This window comes from Acanthisitta chloris, unplaced genomic scaffold, assembly GCF_000695815.1.
Source record: "Acanthisitta chloris isolate BGI_N310 unplaced genomic scaffold, ASM69581v1 scaffold25017, whole genome shotgun sequence".
Classification (NCBI taxonomy): Eukaryota; Metazoa; Chordata; class Aves; order Passeriformes; family Acanthisittidae; genus Acanthisitta; species Acanthisitta chloris.
This window is the reverse complement of record NW_008684629.1, coordinates 54718-73885: the sequence shown is the minus strand read 5'-3', so window position 1 is coordinate 73885 and position 19168 is coordinate 54718. Positions and strand designations below refer to the sequence as shown.

General features: G+C 37.5%; 1 protein-coding gene across 1 annotated transcript in view; it reads left to right on the top strand.

The window, feature by feature from the left end:
- Positions 1-668: 668 nt before the first annotated feature.
- Positions 669-19168, top strand: part of EXOC2 (exocyst complex component 2) — a gene marked incomplete at its 3' end in the record, with an annotated part of 69869 nt that continues 51369 nt past the window's right edge. Inside the window, exons 1-4 of the mRNA XM_009079422.1 lie at positions 669-808; positions 5512-5688; positions 7134-7260; positions 16821-16934. Coding sequence (XP_009077670.1) covers positions 691-808; positions 5512-5688; positions 7134-7260; positions 16821-16934 — 536 coding nt within the window. The remainder of the gene's footprint in view (positions 809-5511; positions 5689-7133; positions 7261-16820; positions 16935-19168) is intronic.

Below are 19168 nucleotides of genomic sequence, written 5' to 3'. Positions count from 1 at the left end.
CTAACTGTGAGGTTGTAAGACTGCATCTGTTGACTACTCACTCTCTAGTCTCATGTTGGGTTCATGTGAAATGTTCCAGTATTTTACACAGAAGATTTAAAAAGAGTATCCATATCATAACTGTATAAATTAATTCCCTTATCATCAGTTTGTTGTTTAAAAAACCCCAGAGATACTAATGTTTTATTAAACACATAAGTTTGTGATGTTGTGAAGTCAACCAGTCAAGAATTATTATGAGGTTTGCCAGTTAAAAACACAAAACCGAACCAGACGTATATTGTGTGTGTTGTCATGGGCTCTTACCAGAGTTCCTTCATGTAATGGACATGGCTCACATACTGCAGCTCATTTGAATTCTGACAGAAGTGATTTGAAGTGTGTATATATAGTTTTATTAAGCGTTTCAAAGGTGCAATATTTTTCTGTATATACCCTTGCAGCATATAACTAGAGATATATTTAATTTACAAAAATGTGCAAAGAAGGTGTAGTTACTGTTTTGTGACTGTGGCAGAAAGGCTGAGAGTGATGTTCCATATTTACATTCGTGTTTCCCTACCGTTTTGGAAAAACAGATTGAAAAGCTTTAAATAATTTTTGCATAATACAATTATTGGGTTTTTTAAATTTATTGTTTCTTGCTGAACAGATAAAACCAGCTCAGATCTCCGTAACTCAATAGACATCATGTCTCGAGCACGGCAGCCCCCACTTGTAACTGGCATCTCTCCCAATGAAGGCATCTCATGGACAAAGGTGACAATTAGAGGAGAAAATTTGGGAACTGGGCCTACAGACCTCATAGGTAAGTTGAAAGAAACCCTTTTGAGATTGCAGAATGTAACATTTTGGATATGATTTGAGATAGATTCTACCACGAGAAATTTATGTTGCATGGTATGAGGAATACCCTTTACACAAATACACATTTGAATCCATACGTTCAGGGCTGCTGCCCAGTGAGTAACTAGTCATACTGATTGTACCTTGCTAGGTGAGCCCTTAAGCTAATTCAACATCCTCTGCTGAACACTAAGAGTGAATACTTATTGGGCTGTACTAGAAGAGGGTAGATGTAATGAGATTCTCCTTTGTTACTTTCACAGGCTTTGAGAGTTTCTGCATTGAAACCTTCCTATCAGAAGTGTTTTCAGTGTGTTGAGAAAGTGGCTGATGGTTGCTATTCCTTGAATTAGTGTAAAATCACTTTGTATGTCTGCAACAGTTATGACAAGGCAGGTTCAGTGATTTAGCTACACATTATGTGAAGAACCATTTCCATTGCTGTTTTGGTTCTAACATGGAGATTTCATTTGAATCATCATAGCTGTTTGGTTGAAAGAGAGAGCAAGCTGTTTCCTCTGATTCTCCTGACCTTGTTCATTACTGCACGGTTGCCTCCTTTCCAGGCTGAAACATCCCAACGTATTTAAAGTTTCTGAATGTATCTTTGGCACTTGTTGCAGTGAATCTCTCTTGGTTTCACTAGCAATCATAGGTGAACATAATTTGGGTTACATTGAGTATTCAGGTTGTGACTACAGTGTAGCATAACACTGTACTCTCAATTTTGCTTTGTAATTCTTCCATTGGGTTCTGTTTTCTGTGTAACTGCTACTAAGTATTGAACTGATGTTGTTTCTCGTTCCATAATTTAACAATCAAGGGTTAGTAATCTGTTTGAGCCTGTCATCTGTGAATTTAAGGTTTAGCCTGTGTGCACCATGTTTCTGTTTATTGAATTTCAGCTGTTGTATTATAGCATCTACATTATAGTGCATCCACTCAGTCTCCTAAGTTCCTTTCTGCATTTTTTTCTGGTTTTTATGGTCTTCATATTCTGAATAAACTAGTATCGTCAGCAAACTTCGTAATCTCTTTATCTTGTAATTTATTAGTATACTGAACATGAGTGATCCCAACATATACCCTGTGGAAACTTTCATCAGTCAAAACGCTCCATTTGCTGTAACTTTGTTTCTATCTTAATGAGCTGTTTATCCATTTGTGGTTCATATCCTGTAGCTGCTTAATTTTCTGAAGTCTTTCGAGAAGGACTTAGTAAAATCCTCGTGAAATCCAAGTTAACTGTAACTACTGGAATTTCCCTTATTCCTTTTGTAAGTTACACGTATGTGTACTTCAGTAGTCGTGTTAGAGACAATTTTTCTGATTTGTTGTGGAATTGTGACTCCTATGAAGTCCATTGGAATTTTGTTTGGCTTTGCTAGAAAAGATATTTCACCTCATGGCTGCAAACCAAGATTCACAAATTCCATTCATGGCCATCACAATGAGTTTTATGGCCAAGCATAAGCTAGTACAGTTTTCCGCTTCACTTCAGTTTGCTGTCTCTCAAAAGGGGAAGTAATATTTTCCTGAGCTGCTAGATAAGGTTGCGGTAAACTAAGGAATCTTTATTGAGAAATCCTCAGTTAACTGATGATGTTAGAGGTGAGTATATTTCTGTGTATTTGTGTGATTGATGTACTGCAATAACTTCATTACTTCATTGGTATGATCCTCTTAAAAATTATCAGTGTTAGGTTCTTAGAAGGAAGACATTTGAACTGTGCCTCAGTATTGCAGCCAACCAACTGCTAATATTTCTTCTTTTATTTCTTTTGGAGTAACATTTGTAACACATAGCTGCTAATAGTTTTATGCCTTGAGGTAAAATCAAATAATGGATTGCCTCATTTTTTTTCTGTAGCTCAATTCTCAGCTTTCTCCAATAAGTGACTAAGGCCCCAGACATGCTAAGATTCTCTTTAAAGGTTAAATTAGGCACATAAATATTCCCTGTGATTTGAATGGAAATACTTGCAAAAGTGAGATTTTGTAAGCATGAGAGTTAATCAAATTTGAGTGAGGTTTTTATAAAGTTTATAAAGTTTGAGATGCATTAGGGTAAAATGAAATGCAAGAAATTTTTTTTTCTATAGATAAACAGAGGATCACATAATAGAAGAACATGTCTTTTTGTTTCATTTAAGAGAGAGCCGCCTAGTAATATCTTTGTATCTTTGAAACCAAATAAACTTTTTATTTGTAACTCTATAGCTCATGGTACAAAAAGTCAAATCCAGGAGATACCTGTAACATTTGTGTTCTCAAGGTCTAGTTTGTGTTTTCAGACATTTGCAGCTGTATTTTGTAGGCATTGTAAATTTGTCTATATATAAGCTTAACCAAAGTCGGACAGCCTCAACAAGAGGATTACTTATGCCTATTTATTGAAAGGCACATAAAAACTAGAAGCCAAGTATGATGTTCTCAGAGGTCTTTGTACCGTGCAACAGATTCAAATTACATTTTATTTAAAGGGAGGTTTTGTCTATTTGGAGAAAGAAACATGTCTGTGCTACCAAAACGTCTCCCCCAAAATGCCTTTATTTGTTCTAGAAATGGTATTGTGCCATTGCTACAATATAGTGTGGTATATAGAATGTTACTAGAAACTTAATTTTCTTTTGCCTCTGTAAGAGACAGGCAAAGGCTGTTTCCTGCCTTTCCAGAAGTGTTGGATCTTGTTCTCTTGAGAGCTTTTGGAACTTTCAATGAGTAGAAAATACTTAATACAAGTATCTTTAAAACAGATAAAATAAAAATAAAAAAATTGTACCCTACTAAATTGCTATAGCTTGGTTCTTGATTTTAAAGTATTGCTTAATTTAAATGTGAATTCAGACCTTTGAAATTCTAGGGTGAAAACCTATTTAGGAATGGTTCAGGCAAAGTCTTTCAGTTAGTCTTGGTCCCTACCACAATTTTTTTTCCTTTAGAGAAGCTGTTAACATGAAACCAGAAAAGATGTAATAACATAAGTTTCAAACCCATTCATCATAAATGTATGGGATTTTTTTCCTCCTCTCTGAAAATAAAAAACTGACCTGGTTAAAATGTTACGAGTAAATAACCAAAATACTTATTTTCATTTTAAGGCTCTTGTTTTTGTGTGTATGTATCCTGTTTCTCCCCGCTCTCCCCCCTTTTAGTCAGGCATCTTTTGTGAAACAAATCTACTGTCCTTGCTTAAGTGAAATTAATTTCAGTTATAATAAGATTCAATGCCCTTCTGCCTTTTTTTTATTTATTTCGTTTTCAAAACAGCTTTTGGCAGGGAGTAAGGCATTTTTATGTCTGACAACCGTGAAAACTGCCAAATTTGTATGCTGTGTCATGTCAGAGACTTAAATTGTGAGAAAAAGTATGTGTGAAGCTTTGGTTCTGAGCCACATATGGCTGACCCTTTTCTGTCTCTAAGTATTTTTTAAATTGGTCAGAGCTTTCTAGAAATTGAAAACAAAAGCCAAGCCAACAGAGGAGGAACTGCTGTGCTTGACTAATTTGTACTCCAGTACAGCCAACACACTAGTACAGCCTTGTCCTTTTGGACATAAGGCAAAATGCTCCTAGATCTGGGTGTTATTTAAGAAGAGCATAATGAAGTTTTTTTTCAAATCCATATATAGAAATTAGGATCTTGCCAGCTCTTCAGGACAGCAGAACTCTGATGAGGAATATGGAACTTGTTCTAAATCTGAGAAAACAATCCATCTATTCCAGCATCCTGAGTCCTGATCTGACCAGAACCAGTCAGATTAATCTGATCGGATTCATCAGCTGGTTAGAGTGATTTGATGTGAAATCTCAGGAAGCTTTGGACTTTAAGGTGTACTTTGTGTTGAAAGGTGTTTTTAAATACTAAGACTTGACATATTTTAATATGCCACAGTCTCTTCCTACGAGAAAAGGTTTTCTTGTATTTAATAGTTTGTCATTTGTACTTCTGTTGTATGAGAAAGCGTAGAAGATGGAACAGATGAATGTTCTATGATTTTTCTTTCATATAACAAAGGCAGTTTGCCTCAGAATCAGTCTTCATCGTGGATCAGTCAAAGTTATCATGGATTTTGTACAGAAGAGATTGGGACAGAATATTGTTAGTTGATACTACTTTGACCAAAAATCCCTTCTGTGTCCACGAAAGTACTGCTGAACAAATAATGTTGAAGAAACATTGTTCATTGTGAATATTTTATAGAGTCTTTTTTTTTCTGTGCAAAGTTATATAGACTGAACTTGTTGCATGCTGTTTTGATGGAAGTTTCACAGAAATGCAATACTGATCAGCAGGTTTTTAGTGTCTTGCAGGCAGAAAATCTATTGTATTGCATGAAGTAAAAGCCACAGTAGGCCACAACTGGTGGAAGAGATTAAAATAAATTTCAGGCAGCACTGTGTGTGTCTCGTGAAGTGTCACTGGGGCAAGAGACATGAAGTCCCCTAGGAAACGTCTGAAAAACGTACTTGTGGCTCCTTGGCTGTAGGGGACTGGTGAAGGGTCATATATATCTTATGTGTGTGTGTGTATATATATATGTGTGTATATATATATATATATTTATGTAAAATGGATGAAGCATCTTGAATGTATTTGAATTTCAGAATTTCAGAAGATACTTCTAATCACAGTAGGTTAATTCTTGTTGTTCTTTTTCCCAGGTTTAACAATCTGTGGGCACAACTGTCTGCTAACTGCTGAATGGATGTCTGCCAGTAAAATTGTGTGTCGAGTTGGACAGGCTAAAAATGACAAGGGAGACATTATTGTTACTACAAAGTCTGGTGGCAAAGGAACTTCAACTGTTTCCTTCAAACTGCTTAAACCTGAAAAAATAGGTATATTTCTTCTTCAGATCCACACCTAATGTTTTTTTTGCTAAACAGATATGACTGAGTGCCTCTTTATATAAATGTACGTTTGAAATGGATCCACCTCAGGATCATTTTCAGTTGTTTAGAAAAAGCAGAGTATATGAATAAAATGTGCAAATAAGTATATCGATAAACTCGTGGTATATGTAAAATTAATCCTGTTTCAATATCCTGATAAACCCCTCAGTGACTAATGAAAAGTAGCCCTTTATTTTTCTGTATGGAGTAGCACTAAACTTCTAGAATTTAAAAAAAAACCAACCAACTAATAACAGATCCAGTAATTACTTTTGAGTGTACTAGACAAATGCAAAATATAAACTGGCTCATGAGCTTTACACCTAAAGCCTGAGCTGAGAGTTAATCCTTTAAAGAAAGTTGAGTCCTCAGTGTCGTTTCTTATTTGTAATTCAAACCATCCTGCAAGATGGAAAGACTTAAGTGTTTCTCATGAGATGCTTAACCACTGAAATGATGTTGCCAAGCAGTCTAGGATCTCTGCTTCATCTAGAATCCAGGTTAAATACCCTCTGGATTGAAAACGTTTCTTTCAGAACCCCTCATTGATGAAGTTGGGTACTTATCTTTTCTAACACAGGGGTTCCCACAAGAACTGTTTTAGGCTTTTGTTCTCAGCAGTTCAGTGACAGTTAAATAACACCTAATTTCTCCCAAGCTCTACTAAGATCTTAATAATAGAAAGGTGAATCAAGTGCAAATGTTACACAGGGAAGCTTTTGGTGATGGGAGAGGAGAATTTACATTTTAAAAATCAGGTAATTGTGGGGATGGAGTAATTTCTGGTGTTGAGTATCTGATGGGTATGTTAAAGGAAGGCAAGGCCAAGAGTATGGCCAACTCCATTTCTTGGCTGATGTCCAAGACCTATTGTGCCTCACCTTTATGTGCTGTGTGTGGTAAAGCTTTGAAACAAAGTCACTTCTGTGTCCTTTGAGTCATCTATCTTGGTGTGTGGCCAAAGTTCACCTACCTTTTGGATAGTGAATGGCACAGAAAAGGAATCTTCTCTAAAATAACCAAATAAAAAGATTTCCAGGTAATAGCTATTTTGAAAGTAATAGATGACAAGGTTTGGACAGGTACCCAAATACTTGCAGAAATGAAAATACTAATACTCTGTGGTCAGGAAAATGCTCCTAATGTACGTGAAACTGTGCAGTCTGCAAGAGGGTAATGTTTGATGCCCAGCCACGAATACCTTTTCAGCTGCTGTAATAAAATAATTTAGCATAATTGCATCCAGGTTGTTTTGCCATGTATCTTCCAATATATTACCTAGGCATGCATTTTATATTTATCAGGATTTTTCAAATTAATTCAGTATGTTAGAAGTTGATGGTGCTGGACTGCCCTTGTTGTTTTAAGGATCTGGACTTTGTTTTCTCTAGGTATCTTGGATCAGTCTGCTGTCTGGGTGGATGAAATGAACTATTATGACATGCGCACTGACAGGAACAAAGGGATTCCCCCCTTGTCCCTACGTCCAGCTAATCCACTTGGTATTGAGATAGACAAGTGAGTACCAAATGCCTTTAATCCACTTTTTTAGTGCTTTTCTCTATATGTGCCTTTGTGAATTCCAGAAAAATTTAATGGTTTACAGAGCAGGGAAAGATTTAAAAATGCGTACATCTATTAGCTGTTGGTATGCTATTTGGTATCCAAAGGAGTTGTTAGTGCACATTTTATACTGCTTCATGATCCTCTATTTTGAGTCATCAGAACTGTAGATAATCTAATAGCCTGATATATTGAACCCCAGTAACATTTGGATTGAGGATTGGTAAATATCCTAAGGCTTCAGATTTATACATTGTAGTTATGGAATACCTACTGTTGCATTTGAGTTTCACGGGTCTTTTAAGGATGTTTAGATTGCTATCTGTTGCTAAAATTGCACTGTAAAATGTGATTTATTATGCCACATGGTGGCATAATGCGGTGGAGTTTTTTATTGACATATTAATATGGTTTTTCAGTCCACATTCTTCTTTACTTTTGTTCTTAAGTATGGTGGAATTTATTTTTTTTTCCAAAATACAGACTTTATAGTGAATGATAAATGGAATTAGAGGGCTTTAAATGGGACAACTGTAGGGCTCTAAACCTGCCCAACTTCTAGAAATAGCATTAGGAATAATATTTCTCTTGATCAAGATACCAGCTCTATCAAAACAAAAGGCTATATAAAATTCAACTATTACTAAGGGTGTCATCTGCTGACTACTCTGTTTGTGAGGGGAAGTACGTTGGAGAAAATCTGCAGTGTCCATTGTTACCTTATTCTGATGGGAAAGCTGTATGTTCCCAAAATCTATGTGGGATTTTAGTGGATCCATCATCACCTTCTAGCCTCCGGCTGTGCATTTTTTTCCTAGTTTGAATATGTATTTTTCTTTCTTTTCAAACTACTAACCCAATTTTTCTGTAATAAGCTGAAGATTTTGTCTCTTTTTAAGTATTTTCTCTAACCTCTGATGTAACTTCTGAAGGGTGCTTCTTTCATGTTCTTCAGTTTTCCAAACCCTAATAAAATGTGGACCTTAGAACTGTGAACAGTATTCCAACGTCTTACTAGAAGACTTCCTGTCTCTCCTCCACTCTCTCTCCCCTGTTTGTAAATTCAAAAATCCATAATACTCCTTTTTATCACAGTGCTGCACTGGCAATTAGCAGTGAGTGGTTTATTAGCTGATTCTCTTGAGTTGCTACTTTTGCTGCTGGGATGGTTGCTCATTATTCTGTAAGAATGACCCAGATTCCTTTATTCTAGCTGCATTTTTTTTTTTTAAATTTGATTTAATTCCTCTGTTTGTTGCTTCCTTGTCACGTCTGTCTTCTCAGTCCACATGACAGTCTGTCTGCTACCAACTATTTATAAAAAATTATTGCTGATAAAGCTATCATTGGTGCTGATACAAATACTGATGAGAGAGTAATGTGGGCACTTTAGTAAAACTTGACCTACAAATGTTCTCAGGTTTGCTTTTCCATGGATTTGGTTTGGGGATTTTTGGGGGTTTTTTTTGTAGTTAGTTCTTTAATCCATGTGATGCATCCTATTGCATAAAACTATGTTTTAATCAGTATTACAGTACTAAGTCTCCTTTAAAATGATCATATATTAATTTTGTCCAGTTACTTTTTTCAATTAAGCACTTATCTAAAAATTGATATTAGATCTTCTGAAACATTGTAGGAAGCAGTTGTGACTGGCTGACACTAAAGCTAATTTTCTGTGCTTTAATTCTGTATTTCTGGAACCCTGCAACAGCTTTTCCAATGTTTTATCTGGGATTTAAGTCAAGATAACTTGTTCTATTGTATAGTCCATGCTCCACAAGTTTCTCACTATGTGTCTTTCTGTAAATACAGAGATTATGACAGTTTTAATTTGTTATTTTAGCAAAACTTGTAGTATTTGTCTTCATAACTGAAATTAATTGTTCTTACAATTAAGACTGTCAATGTGACTAGATTAAGAATTATCTTATAAAAGCCTAAACAGCATTAGTCTAGGGTTTGTTTAATTTAGAGTCATTTGTTTGGATGTTTGTTAAATGGAAAACTGACAATATCATATTTTAAATGTTTTATCTGAAAGCATTAGAAAATATGTTACTAAAACCTCAGGTTATGTGTGAAAAGAAATAAGTCAGAAACATTTAAATAAATACAGCTAGGAAATAACCTTTTAGAGGGAGAGGGGATAGGGAAATCTTTGGGCAAGCATATTGAGCTTGGTCCATTGGTCATTGATCTTCAAGTTCATTGCTTGTGAAGCATGAAGATTATGGCAAGTGCTGGTGTTGAAAATGATCAGTGTGAGAGAAGGATTGTCAGTCAATATAGCAAGTAATTGTGTGGAGGGATGGAGGGGTTAAGTTGTGGAAAGGGGAGAGAGGGGGACAAAGAGGAAAAGCCTGCTCTGCCCTCATGCTATGGGTGACCGCTCAGTGTTAATAGCTGTGAACTGTAGATGAACATTCTGTGTTTAATTAAGAATTGCCTCCTCTGTGGAAAAGCTTTCATAATTTCCTTGACAAATTGGAGCAATGTGATGTTTACTTTAGTAAAATAGTCTCTAATACCATAAATTTTAACTAAACTCACATGTTTGCAAATACTTTATGTATGGGATAGGTGGGCAATCGGAAGTTATACAAGGTAGTGAAAAAAGGCCATTACAAACTAAGAACGAGAGTGTATAAACAAGATATTAGCACTAACCATTACTAGACATGGGAATAGTTTGTCCCTAGAAGTGATAAAAATTGTTAGGATGCTTTAAGATAAAAGAAAGCCTAATATGATGAAGAACAGTTGTGTATACAGTGAGATGGGACTCTGCAGCATAATGGATCTCTCTCTTTTATTCATACCTTTGGCTATTTTAAACTTTTTTTAAAGTGTGTGTGAATTGAGATGTATTTTCATTTTGAAGCTGAAGCATTTGGCATTGTTGGGATTTACAACCCTTGAAGCCTAATGGCTGATAAGGAAGGGAAAGGAGTGCCTTGTATTGGTTATGCAGATAGTGATAAACACAAGAAACGTTTAAAGAGAAGATCAAGGAGAAAATAATTGAAATATAGATGTGAGAAAATATGGCAGGAATAGGCTAGAGAGGAGCACACTGAAGGGAAGGTGGGAAGGTGGGTAGACTGAAAAAGAAAGAGCCCTTCCCTGTAGAAAGTGGTTATCAGTCATCAGCAATTTAATTCCAGAAAATAGGTATTTAAAGTATTTAATATCTGAGTTCTAGTTTTTTTAATTTTCAGAATTGAGTAAAGACTGATACAAAGCTTTAGTGTTCTATCACCATCTATGCTGACTTCTAGTGCAAAGCAGGTCTGTGCCACCTTTCCCCTCAAGGAGTGTGCCGGTGGCTGTGGTGTTCTGCAGATGTAGCCAGGGACCCTTACAGAACCACAGAATCATAGAATAGAATCATTATGGTTGGAAAAGAGCTCCAAGATCATAGAGTCCAACCTTTGACCGATTGCCACTTTGTCCGCTGAAACAGTTGGCAAGCACTTCTAGGGATGGTGACTCTACCACTTCCCTGGGCAGTCCATTCCAATACCTGGCCACCTTTCAGTGAAGAAATTCTTCCCGACGTCCCACCTGAACCTCCCCTGGCACAGCTTGAGAGGCTGTTTCTTTTTGTCTTGTTGCTAGTTGGCTGGGAGTAGAGACCAACCCCCACCTGGCTACAGCCTCCATTCAAGTAGCTGTAGAGAGCAATAAGGTCTCCCCTGAGCCTCCTTTTCTTCAGGCAAAACGTCCCCGGCTCCCTTGGTCACTCTTCATAGGACTTGTGCTCTAGACGTGTCACCAGCAATGTTGCCCTTCTCTGGACTTGCTCCAGCACTTCTATGTCCTTCTTGGAGTGAAAAACTGAACGCAGGATTCAAGGTGCATCCTCACCAGTGCCAAGTACAGAGGGACAATTGCTTCCCTGGTCCTGCTGGCCACACTCTTTTTCATACAGGCCTGGATGCCATTGGCCTTCTTGGCCATCTGGGCACACTTCTGGCTGTGTTCAACACCCACACCTCCAAGCCCTTTTCCACCAGCAGCTTTCCAGCCACTGCCCCCAGCCTGTAGCACTGTGTGGGTTTGGTGTGACCCAAGTGCAGGACGCAGAACTTGGCCTTGTAGAACCTCATACAGTTGGCCCCAGCACATTGATCCAGCCTGTCCAGATACTTCTGCAGAGCCTCCCTACCCTCCAGCACACCCAGCCCAACTTGGTGTCATCTGCAAACTTATTGAAGGTGCACTCGATCCCCTTATCCAGATAACTGATAAAGATATTAAACAGAACTGTACCCAGTATGAGGGGGAACCTGACTAGTGACTGTCTGACAGCTGGATGTAATTCCATTGATCACCCCTCTCTGGGCCTGGCCATTTAGGCAGCGTTTAACCCAGCAAAGAGTGCACCTGTCCAAGCTGTGAGCTGCCAGCTTCTCTAGGAGATTTCTTAATTAGGTTGCAGGAAGAAGAAGAGTGTAGAGAGTAGTTGTCTCAGTCTGAGAAATGTGGAACTTGGTATGAAAATGCTGACAGTAGCAGTGATGTGGGAGCACTTGGGTTGGTTTTAGCAGTTTAGAGCTCTTAGAAGAGCAGGTTGGTAAGTTATGTCCTACCAATGTAGAATTGTTCAGAATTTTGTGTGGTTCTGGAGAGAGTATGTGATACCTGTGTCATAAAGACGCTGCTTGAAATCTGGTGGTGGTAAATTTAGATCAATATAAGATTTGTGAATGAATTGCTTGTTCCGATGTACCACATACTGTCCCCTCCTGCATGACAAGTCCTTGTTTAATGAATGGTTTCCTGACTCTGTCAGGCTAAGAAAATCCATCCTCTGCAAAGCAGTAACAGCAGTCAGACCTAGTGGTGGCTCAAAAATTTTTGAATAGCATTTGTTGTTGTGCCTGTAGCAGAGGTCACTATGGTGGATCCATCTCGTACATGAAAGCAAATGTTGACATGCTAAGTACATTCCACATACTTCTGTATCCACCCACTCAATACAGATGCTTCCCTCTTCCCACGCCAGCTTCCAAAACTGTTCATCTGGAGGAAGGAAACAGATGATCTTACGCTGCCACCTAATGGTAAATGTCAACTTGCTACCATGCGATAGGAAAAGAGTTTCTGGAGGCTGAGATGTTTATTTTTAAATGGTTTGTGTGGAAATGCAGTAAATTTCGTCATTGAATGTGATGGGCTTGTGGAAGCCTGGTCACAGAGATGCATGCAGAAAAATTACGAAACCTGCAGAAGAGAGTTGCAGTATATAGTACTAGTTTTATGACACCAAAAAATAAAGCAGCACTTCCTGCTGGTTAGGTTGATACATGAGTTGCAGCTTCCAGCTTAATCTTAGTAGATTTCTCTTACCACATTCTGCCATTTCTGAAATATGGTTGGCACTTTGTTTTCATATTTCTAATGAACCCAGTACTACTAGGGAGGAACTGCCAGAGTGCATCCTTGTCTTGTTGCTGTTGGAGACACTTTCGTTAACACCTTCTGATTTGTTGTGTTTAGTCTACACTAGTGTTCCTTATGCTGGTCTTCTTGCATGCATTATTAACACAGTACAGCTGGTACAAAGCCAGCTTCAAGGAGTCTGGTACCAGACAGAGGGGGGAGTGTGCAGCAGCTCTAGCTGGAGCTTGTTTATGCTGGTTGGTATTCACAATCTGTGTTTATTTAAAGTTGCTCCTTTTGACCTGTAAACTCCTGTGGAATTGAGCTTCACGTTACCTTTTGATAGCTATATCCTGTTTTGGGACCCACCTTTAATCTGCAAATATTGTCACATATGCTGAAAAACACACTATGACATTCTGAGTCTCTGGGAGCAAAATAATTTTTACCGAAAAATTATGACCTGTTAAGCCACATTCATAGGCTCTGTTCATTAGTATCCATTGCATCCTGTTGCTCTTACTCAGTGGTGACTTCTTGGAGGCTGTGATTTACCTGTGGAGATTCTGACTAGTCTTAAATCTCTGGAGAATATAAACGCTCTGTATGTGCACAGGTTCTGTAGTAGAATTTGTAAGAGCCAGTATGTGCTGTGATGTTAAATTAGGTTTATTGACTATCAGGCTATATAGAACCTAAAGTTCGAGGTAGTACAAGGAGGGACTGGTATTGATGGGTACATGTGGATTGATTGTACTCAGTGTTTTGAATCCAAAGTAGATGTGCATGACCTTTACATGAAAGCAAGAACCGCTACATCTAATGCTGTATGATTGTATTAGATATACTCAAAATATGTTTGAGGAAAGTGAAAATATGTAGTGGCTTGAACCCAAATGTATTTTTATTATACTTCTCATTAATATAACCAGAATGCGAAATCTTAATTTCTTCTGTATTTAAAATTGTTGCTGATGGATGAGTAAGACTATTTTAAAATGGTGACTGTAGGTCTAGTTTCAGATCTGGTACTGTTTTAGAAAAAATAGTCTGCCTAGCAGAAAGTAGTACTGTATAAGCCCAATATGTGCACTGTTTCTGAAATTGTAAATGTAGCGAAATATTTGGAGTTGTCAAGGATGGTAAACTTCACTCTTCTTTTTCTGAGGTGTTCTGGATTCAATTTGTGATTCCCTGGGTTTTTTTGCAGTGATTACTTTTTAATAAATGGTTAAGTGTTCAGATTGTTTCCTGAAGTGATTCTTATATAATAAGCAAATTAACAGAAAACTGATTGGCAATTTAATTGTGTGTCAGCATGGTCTAAGCTTTTGGTACTAGGTTATCTTCACCCCATAATGCTGTAAAGAGTAAAACAGAAACACTTTGTCAAGTCACATATGGGCTTGTTTATAAGTAATCGGTAAGCAAGTTTTCATGAGAACGACTTCCAAAACCTGACTTATTTAATTTACTAATGGAAGTTAATGAAACAAACTTGTGTGTATGTGGAGTCAGTCTCCTCTTAGATGCATCTGGCCAGACAGTCTAGAAATATAGTTGCTTTCAGTTTGAGCATTTTAGTGAGCACTTTGTTGTGAAGACAGCTGTAGCAAGTCATTCCAAGCTCCCCATATCTGTTAGTGGAAAAACTACTGGTAAAATTTACGATAAAAATAAGGATACTGAACCATAGAGTATAACATATTGTTAACATACCTCACACGTTCACATTCATGTTTCTACTCTGTTGTGACTGTGTCTAAAATATGTCCGCACAGATAAAAGCATTGTTAATTTATGGTTCTATACAAATACATCTGCTGCAAAAAAGCTCCTAATAACTTTTCAAGGAAGTCAAACATCAACCTAAAAAAAAAAAATCCCTTAATTTCTGTCCTACTGGCTGTAGGCAAGGCATATTTGCAGGAATTGATTACATGTCTAGCTTAGTCTTTATCTCAATACATATGTTAAAAGTAGGGTTTCTTTCCCCTAGGAATTGAATGGCTCATTCTTAAGCTTAAACTGTCATGCATGTGTCTTAAACTCTTTCAGCAATAAATAGCGTTTGGTGATGGTATGTTTCAGTGTGGGTGTTTTTTTGTGTTATGTTTCTCTTGGTTTCTGAGAAAATACATGGAAGTTCTGAAAAATCTGAGCAAAATTCTGCTTCCGGATTGTGTGCATGCACTTAGTGCTTGCATGGAAAGTCAGAGTCTATTCTAAGATAACTCAATTTTTTTTGCTTGATTTTGTTTTTTAGCATTGAAAAAATGTAGTTTTCCACAAAGATGAGATCCATGTGTGGATCTAATCTAAACACTCTTTTGGACAGCCGTACCATGTATCGCATGTCAAGTAATATCCTTCAAGTTCATGTGTCTGCTGGGCATTTTTGACTAATTTGAGTGAAAAATAAGGTATCTTAAAATGTCTTTAAAGGAAGAATAAATTGACACTTGTTTCATCTTCTTACATCCAACAGCATTGTCTGCTTACTGTCATTCATGAAATTCAAGGTCATTGCTAATCTTGAATCTCACTACATAAGTTTCAAAGTTTTATATTAACGTATCAGTTTTTCATGAAATACAGAGGATGTTTGGACCCTCGTTTTTAGTTGCTGCATTTATTTCTCACGCTATTTTCCCCTGTATGTCCACTTTTCCTGTCTGTCATCACTTTTCCTTGCATCTCATTTGATTTTTTTTTTTCCTGGTTTTTAAAAAGTATTATTTTATGCCCCTGCTGTAATCAGGTGCTACTGATGAAAGACTTCTGTGCCATGTCTTTATGTATATGTAGGTTGCTTTGTACCTGCTTGTGCTAATGGCCATTTAGATATAAAAAGAAACTTCCAGAAAACAACTTTTTCTATATAATTTTACTTTTGAATGTGCCTGCCATTAGATTTGTTTCACATCACAGAAAAGCTAAAAATAGCAAATAGCTGCTTTTGTGTCCATTCAGATGGCTTTTCATATGTATTGAATGTAATTCTGATAACTGACTCTGGATTGCTGCTCCCACCCGAGTTTGCTCTGAAATGCAAAGTATGGCAGATTTGCATACAGTATGTTTTGCACAGCAAAGTTCACCTAACTTGTAAGCATCAGAGAGGGATTTTATGAACTTTTGAATCAGATGTTGTGACCCAAAAATGATATAGTACATTTTTAGTGTAGGTGAGAATATTTCAGTTGGAAGAGACATAAGTCCATCTACTCCAACTGATTGACCAATTCAGAGCTGACCAAAAGTAAGCTTGTTTGTCATGATTAGTTTTTGAGGGTGGGATGCAGTTGGTGGCAAAGAATAGAGCAGGGAGTGCACCTGGTAGTGTACCGAGACTGCGTGGTGTAATGAATATGGCCAAGTGTTTGGTGTGTGTCTGAACTGTGGGGTGAAGATTGTCATGTTTTCAACAAAAGGTGCTGACTTTCTCTGTGAGTATCTTTGAAACTACTTGTAGTTTTAAACATATGGTTGTAGAGGATCTGCTTTGCAAGGAATTGGCTTGCATGCTGTCTTTATACATTTATAAGGCTGAGTAAAAACTAACAAAACATGCTAGATTTCACTTGAGATGTGCCTGGTTTTCCTTTGTTTTGTGTACTATGAAGAGACAGATCAGTGAATTCTGTTTTGCAAGAGAATTATTTTACCTGAGGATTTCTTTCAGCGTTTGTGTATAGTGAAAGTATGTTCCATGCATTTCCCTTTGTTTCTGTGTGACTTATGATGCACTAGGACCAATTAGACAATGACGGTGTGAGATCACTTACAAGCTGTCAACATATTGATGTCCTGCCATTTGATAGTTAAATTGAAACATTTTGTACAGAGAACTTTCTGTCATATGTGTAATAGTGAAATCAAAATGGTAAGATTAGTTTTACTTCTGTTAGATTTCAGTCTTTCCCAGTCATGCTACATATGTCTGTAATAGCAGATTTAATTTCATATTTCATGGTGAGATATAAATTTATATTTCCATCTTATTGGAAAATTATATGGGTTTTGTGTTTGGGTCGGGTTTTTCAATGTGACTCTTCTGTGTGACTCTTTTTGTAAACTGTTCACATGGCTATATCTCACTGAAGAAATGAATATTCATTTTTCAGAGGCAGATTTCCTCAAAAAGATTTAGAGTCACTGTTTCCTGGGATGAGTGCTGATTTCACGAGTGAAAACTTTTCTGCTGCCTGGTACCTGATTGAGAATCATTCAACAACAAGGTTTGTTCCTAGCATATAAGTAAATGTTTTAAATGCAAGTCACTTGATGTTATTTTCTTATACAGTAGATGTGTTATTGGTGGTTGGTGTTTACAGTAATAGGCCCGTAGTGTCTCTTTTCTCTGGTGTTTCTGCTTGGCTAGAAAAAAACTGGAATCAAGCAGTTTGCTCCATGTGCTTCTGAGAAAACTTCATTTTTAACCAGACCTAATTCATGTTGTTTCCAGCCTCTCCCCTCTGCCTCCCCATGTCATATGGAAGCTCTCTTTCTTCAGACTAAAGCCCTATTATGAATCAAGAAGTTAAGCAGCATGGCCTTGAGTGGAAAGTCCAGGTGTTAGGTCATGACTAGAGGCATATGATAACAGCACTGAACAGATGATTAATAGTGTTACTATATCAGTTTATAGTTATTGCTTGTGGAAAATGCCATAGTAACAGAAGCTGGACAAGTGAGTAGGGTCTTTGAGATAGATCCCTGAAAACCTTGACCATTAAGACCTTAATTTTTAAATATAGTTCATAACGTGTACTTATGTGAATGCATTACATAAATGTATCTTTGCATGTGTAACTGAGTTCTGCAACTTTGATCTGCTGGTGTTCAGATAATATTGGAAGCCATTTTTAGGAGAGAGGATAAGCGTTTTTTGTTTTCAGCTGGGTATTCTGATTAGGATTTTAAAGGAAAATGTTGCTTGGCAAATTTATTTAACATATTTTGTATGTTTTCTAATGGTAGAAACAGGTATGGGTTGCTTCTTGGTTTTGGGAGATGTTTGGTTTTAGGAGCTCCAGAAATAATCTTAAATCTACTTGGGAGATGTTTTAATTTCCTCTCAAAATGATGGTACATTGAAGAGCCAGAATAACAGCAAAAGAATATTATTACCTAATACGCATATAGTGACAGCATCTTATGAAATCAAATAACTAACAGGAGTGAGTCAAAATTAATTCTGTCTGTTAGAATCTGATAGCTTCAAGGATCATCACATTTTTAAAAAGGCTGAGTGGATAATAAAGTGAGAAAGAACAAACAGCTTTTGCTGTAGCTATTCTTAAAAAAAATACTTAATATTTGGCCCTTGGATTGTTGCCATTTTGTTACTCGTTCATGGAGGCACCAGTGACACTGCCAAGAGAGGAGTAGAAGAGATCAAGAGTGATTGCAGGGCCATGGGGACAAAACTGAATATCACAGGAGCCTAAGTATTGTCTTTAATTTACACGTGAAGGGGAAAGCTTCAGGTAGTGGGGACACATCCTGTGGATTTACACATGGCTGTACCACTGGTTTCCAAGGCAGCATGTTTTACTTCTGTAGCCAGATTCATGACTAAAGAACAAAGGCTGCTAGTGAGAAATGTGATTGCTTTGAAAAAGTGGGGAGGGAGAATCTTTTCTGGCAGGTTTGCACTTTGGTGGCAGAGACTTCAAATTCAGAGTATCAGGGGATGGTGACAACAGCTTGCAGTAAATGAAAGGAGAGGGTGCTACCTGTGTGGTTCAGTGATGGCATTGAGAGTGCTGTTGGTAGTTACAAAACCAGTTGGAAGCATCTAACCTTAAGCACCATTACACATTCACATGCTGCCTGGGAAACAAGAGCACAGAGAGCTCCACAGGTGGGATTAGGCAAACATATCACTGGAATAAAGTGGTGTATCTCATGTGCCTACTGTTCTGTGATGGATGGGAAGAGGCCACCCAAGAAAGATATTCAGGAAAGAAAAGAGGGATTTGACCTTCATGTAAAGGAGTAGCTTGAATTAATACGTGGTCCTTCTTACTGAGCAGGATGGTTGAGAGTGTGTTCAGGAGGCTGGAAAGGGTGACATTGCAGTGGGAGGAGGAAGTCAACAAAACTCTTCCTTAAGCAACTTGAAGAAGTTTCCAGAGAGCAGATCCTGGGTTTTGTACTAGACTTTAATGTCTCTCATATTTACAGGAGGGGCAGCAATCCAGGAGGCTTGTGGAGAGTTCTGGGAATGACTTCTAACATAGTTGCTAGGTGGGCAATCAAGGGTGCTACTTTCCTAAATCTGATTCTTGCAGTCAAGGCAGGGGATGCAACAGCCTTGTCTGTAGCAACTGTGAAGTAGTTGAGTGAAAGACTCAAAAGGGTATGGGGAAGGCAAATGGCAAAGTAGACACCTGCAATTGGACAGCAGTGATACAGAAGGTAATCCAGTGTTTGTAACGTGCCATAAATACTTGCTGACTGTCTAGTG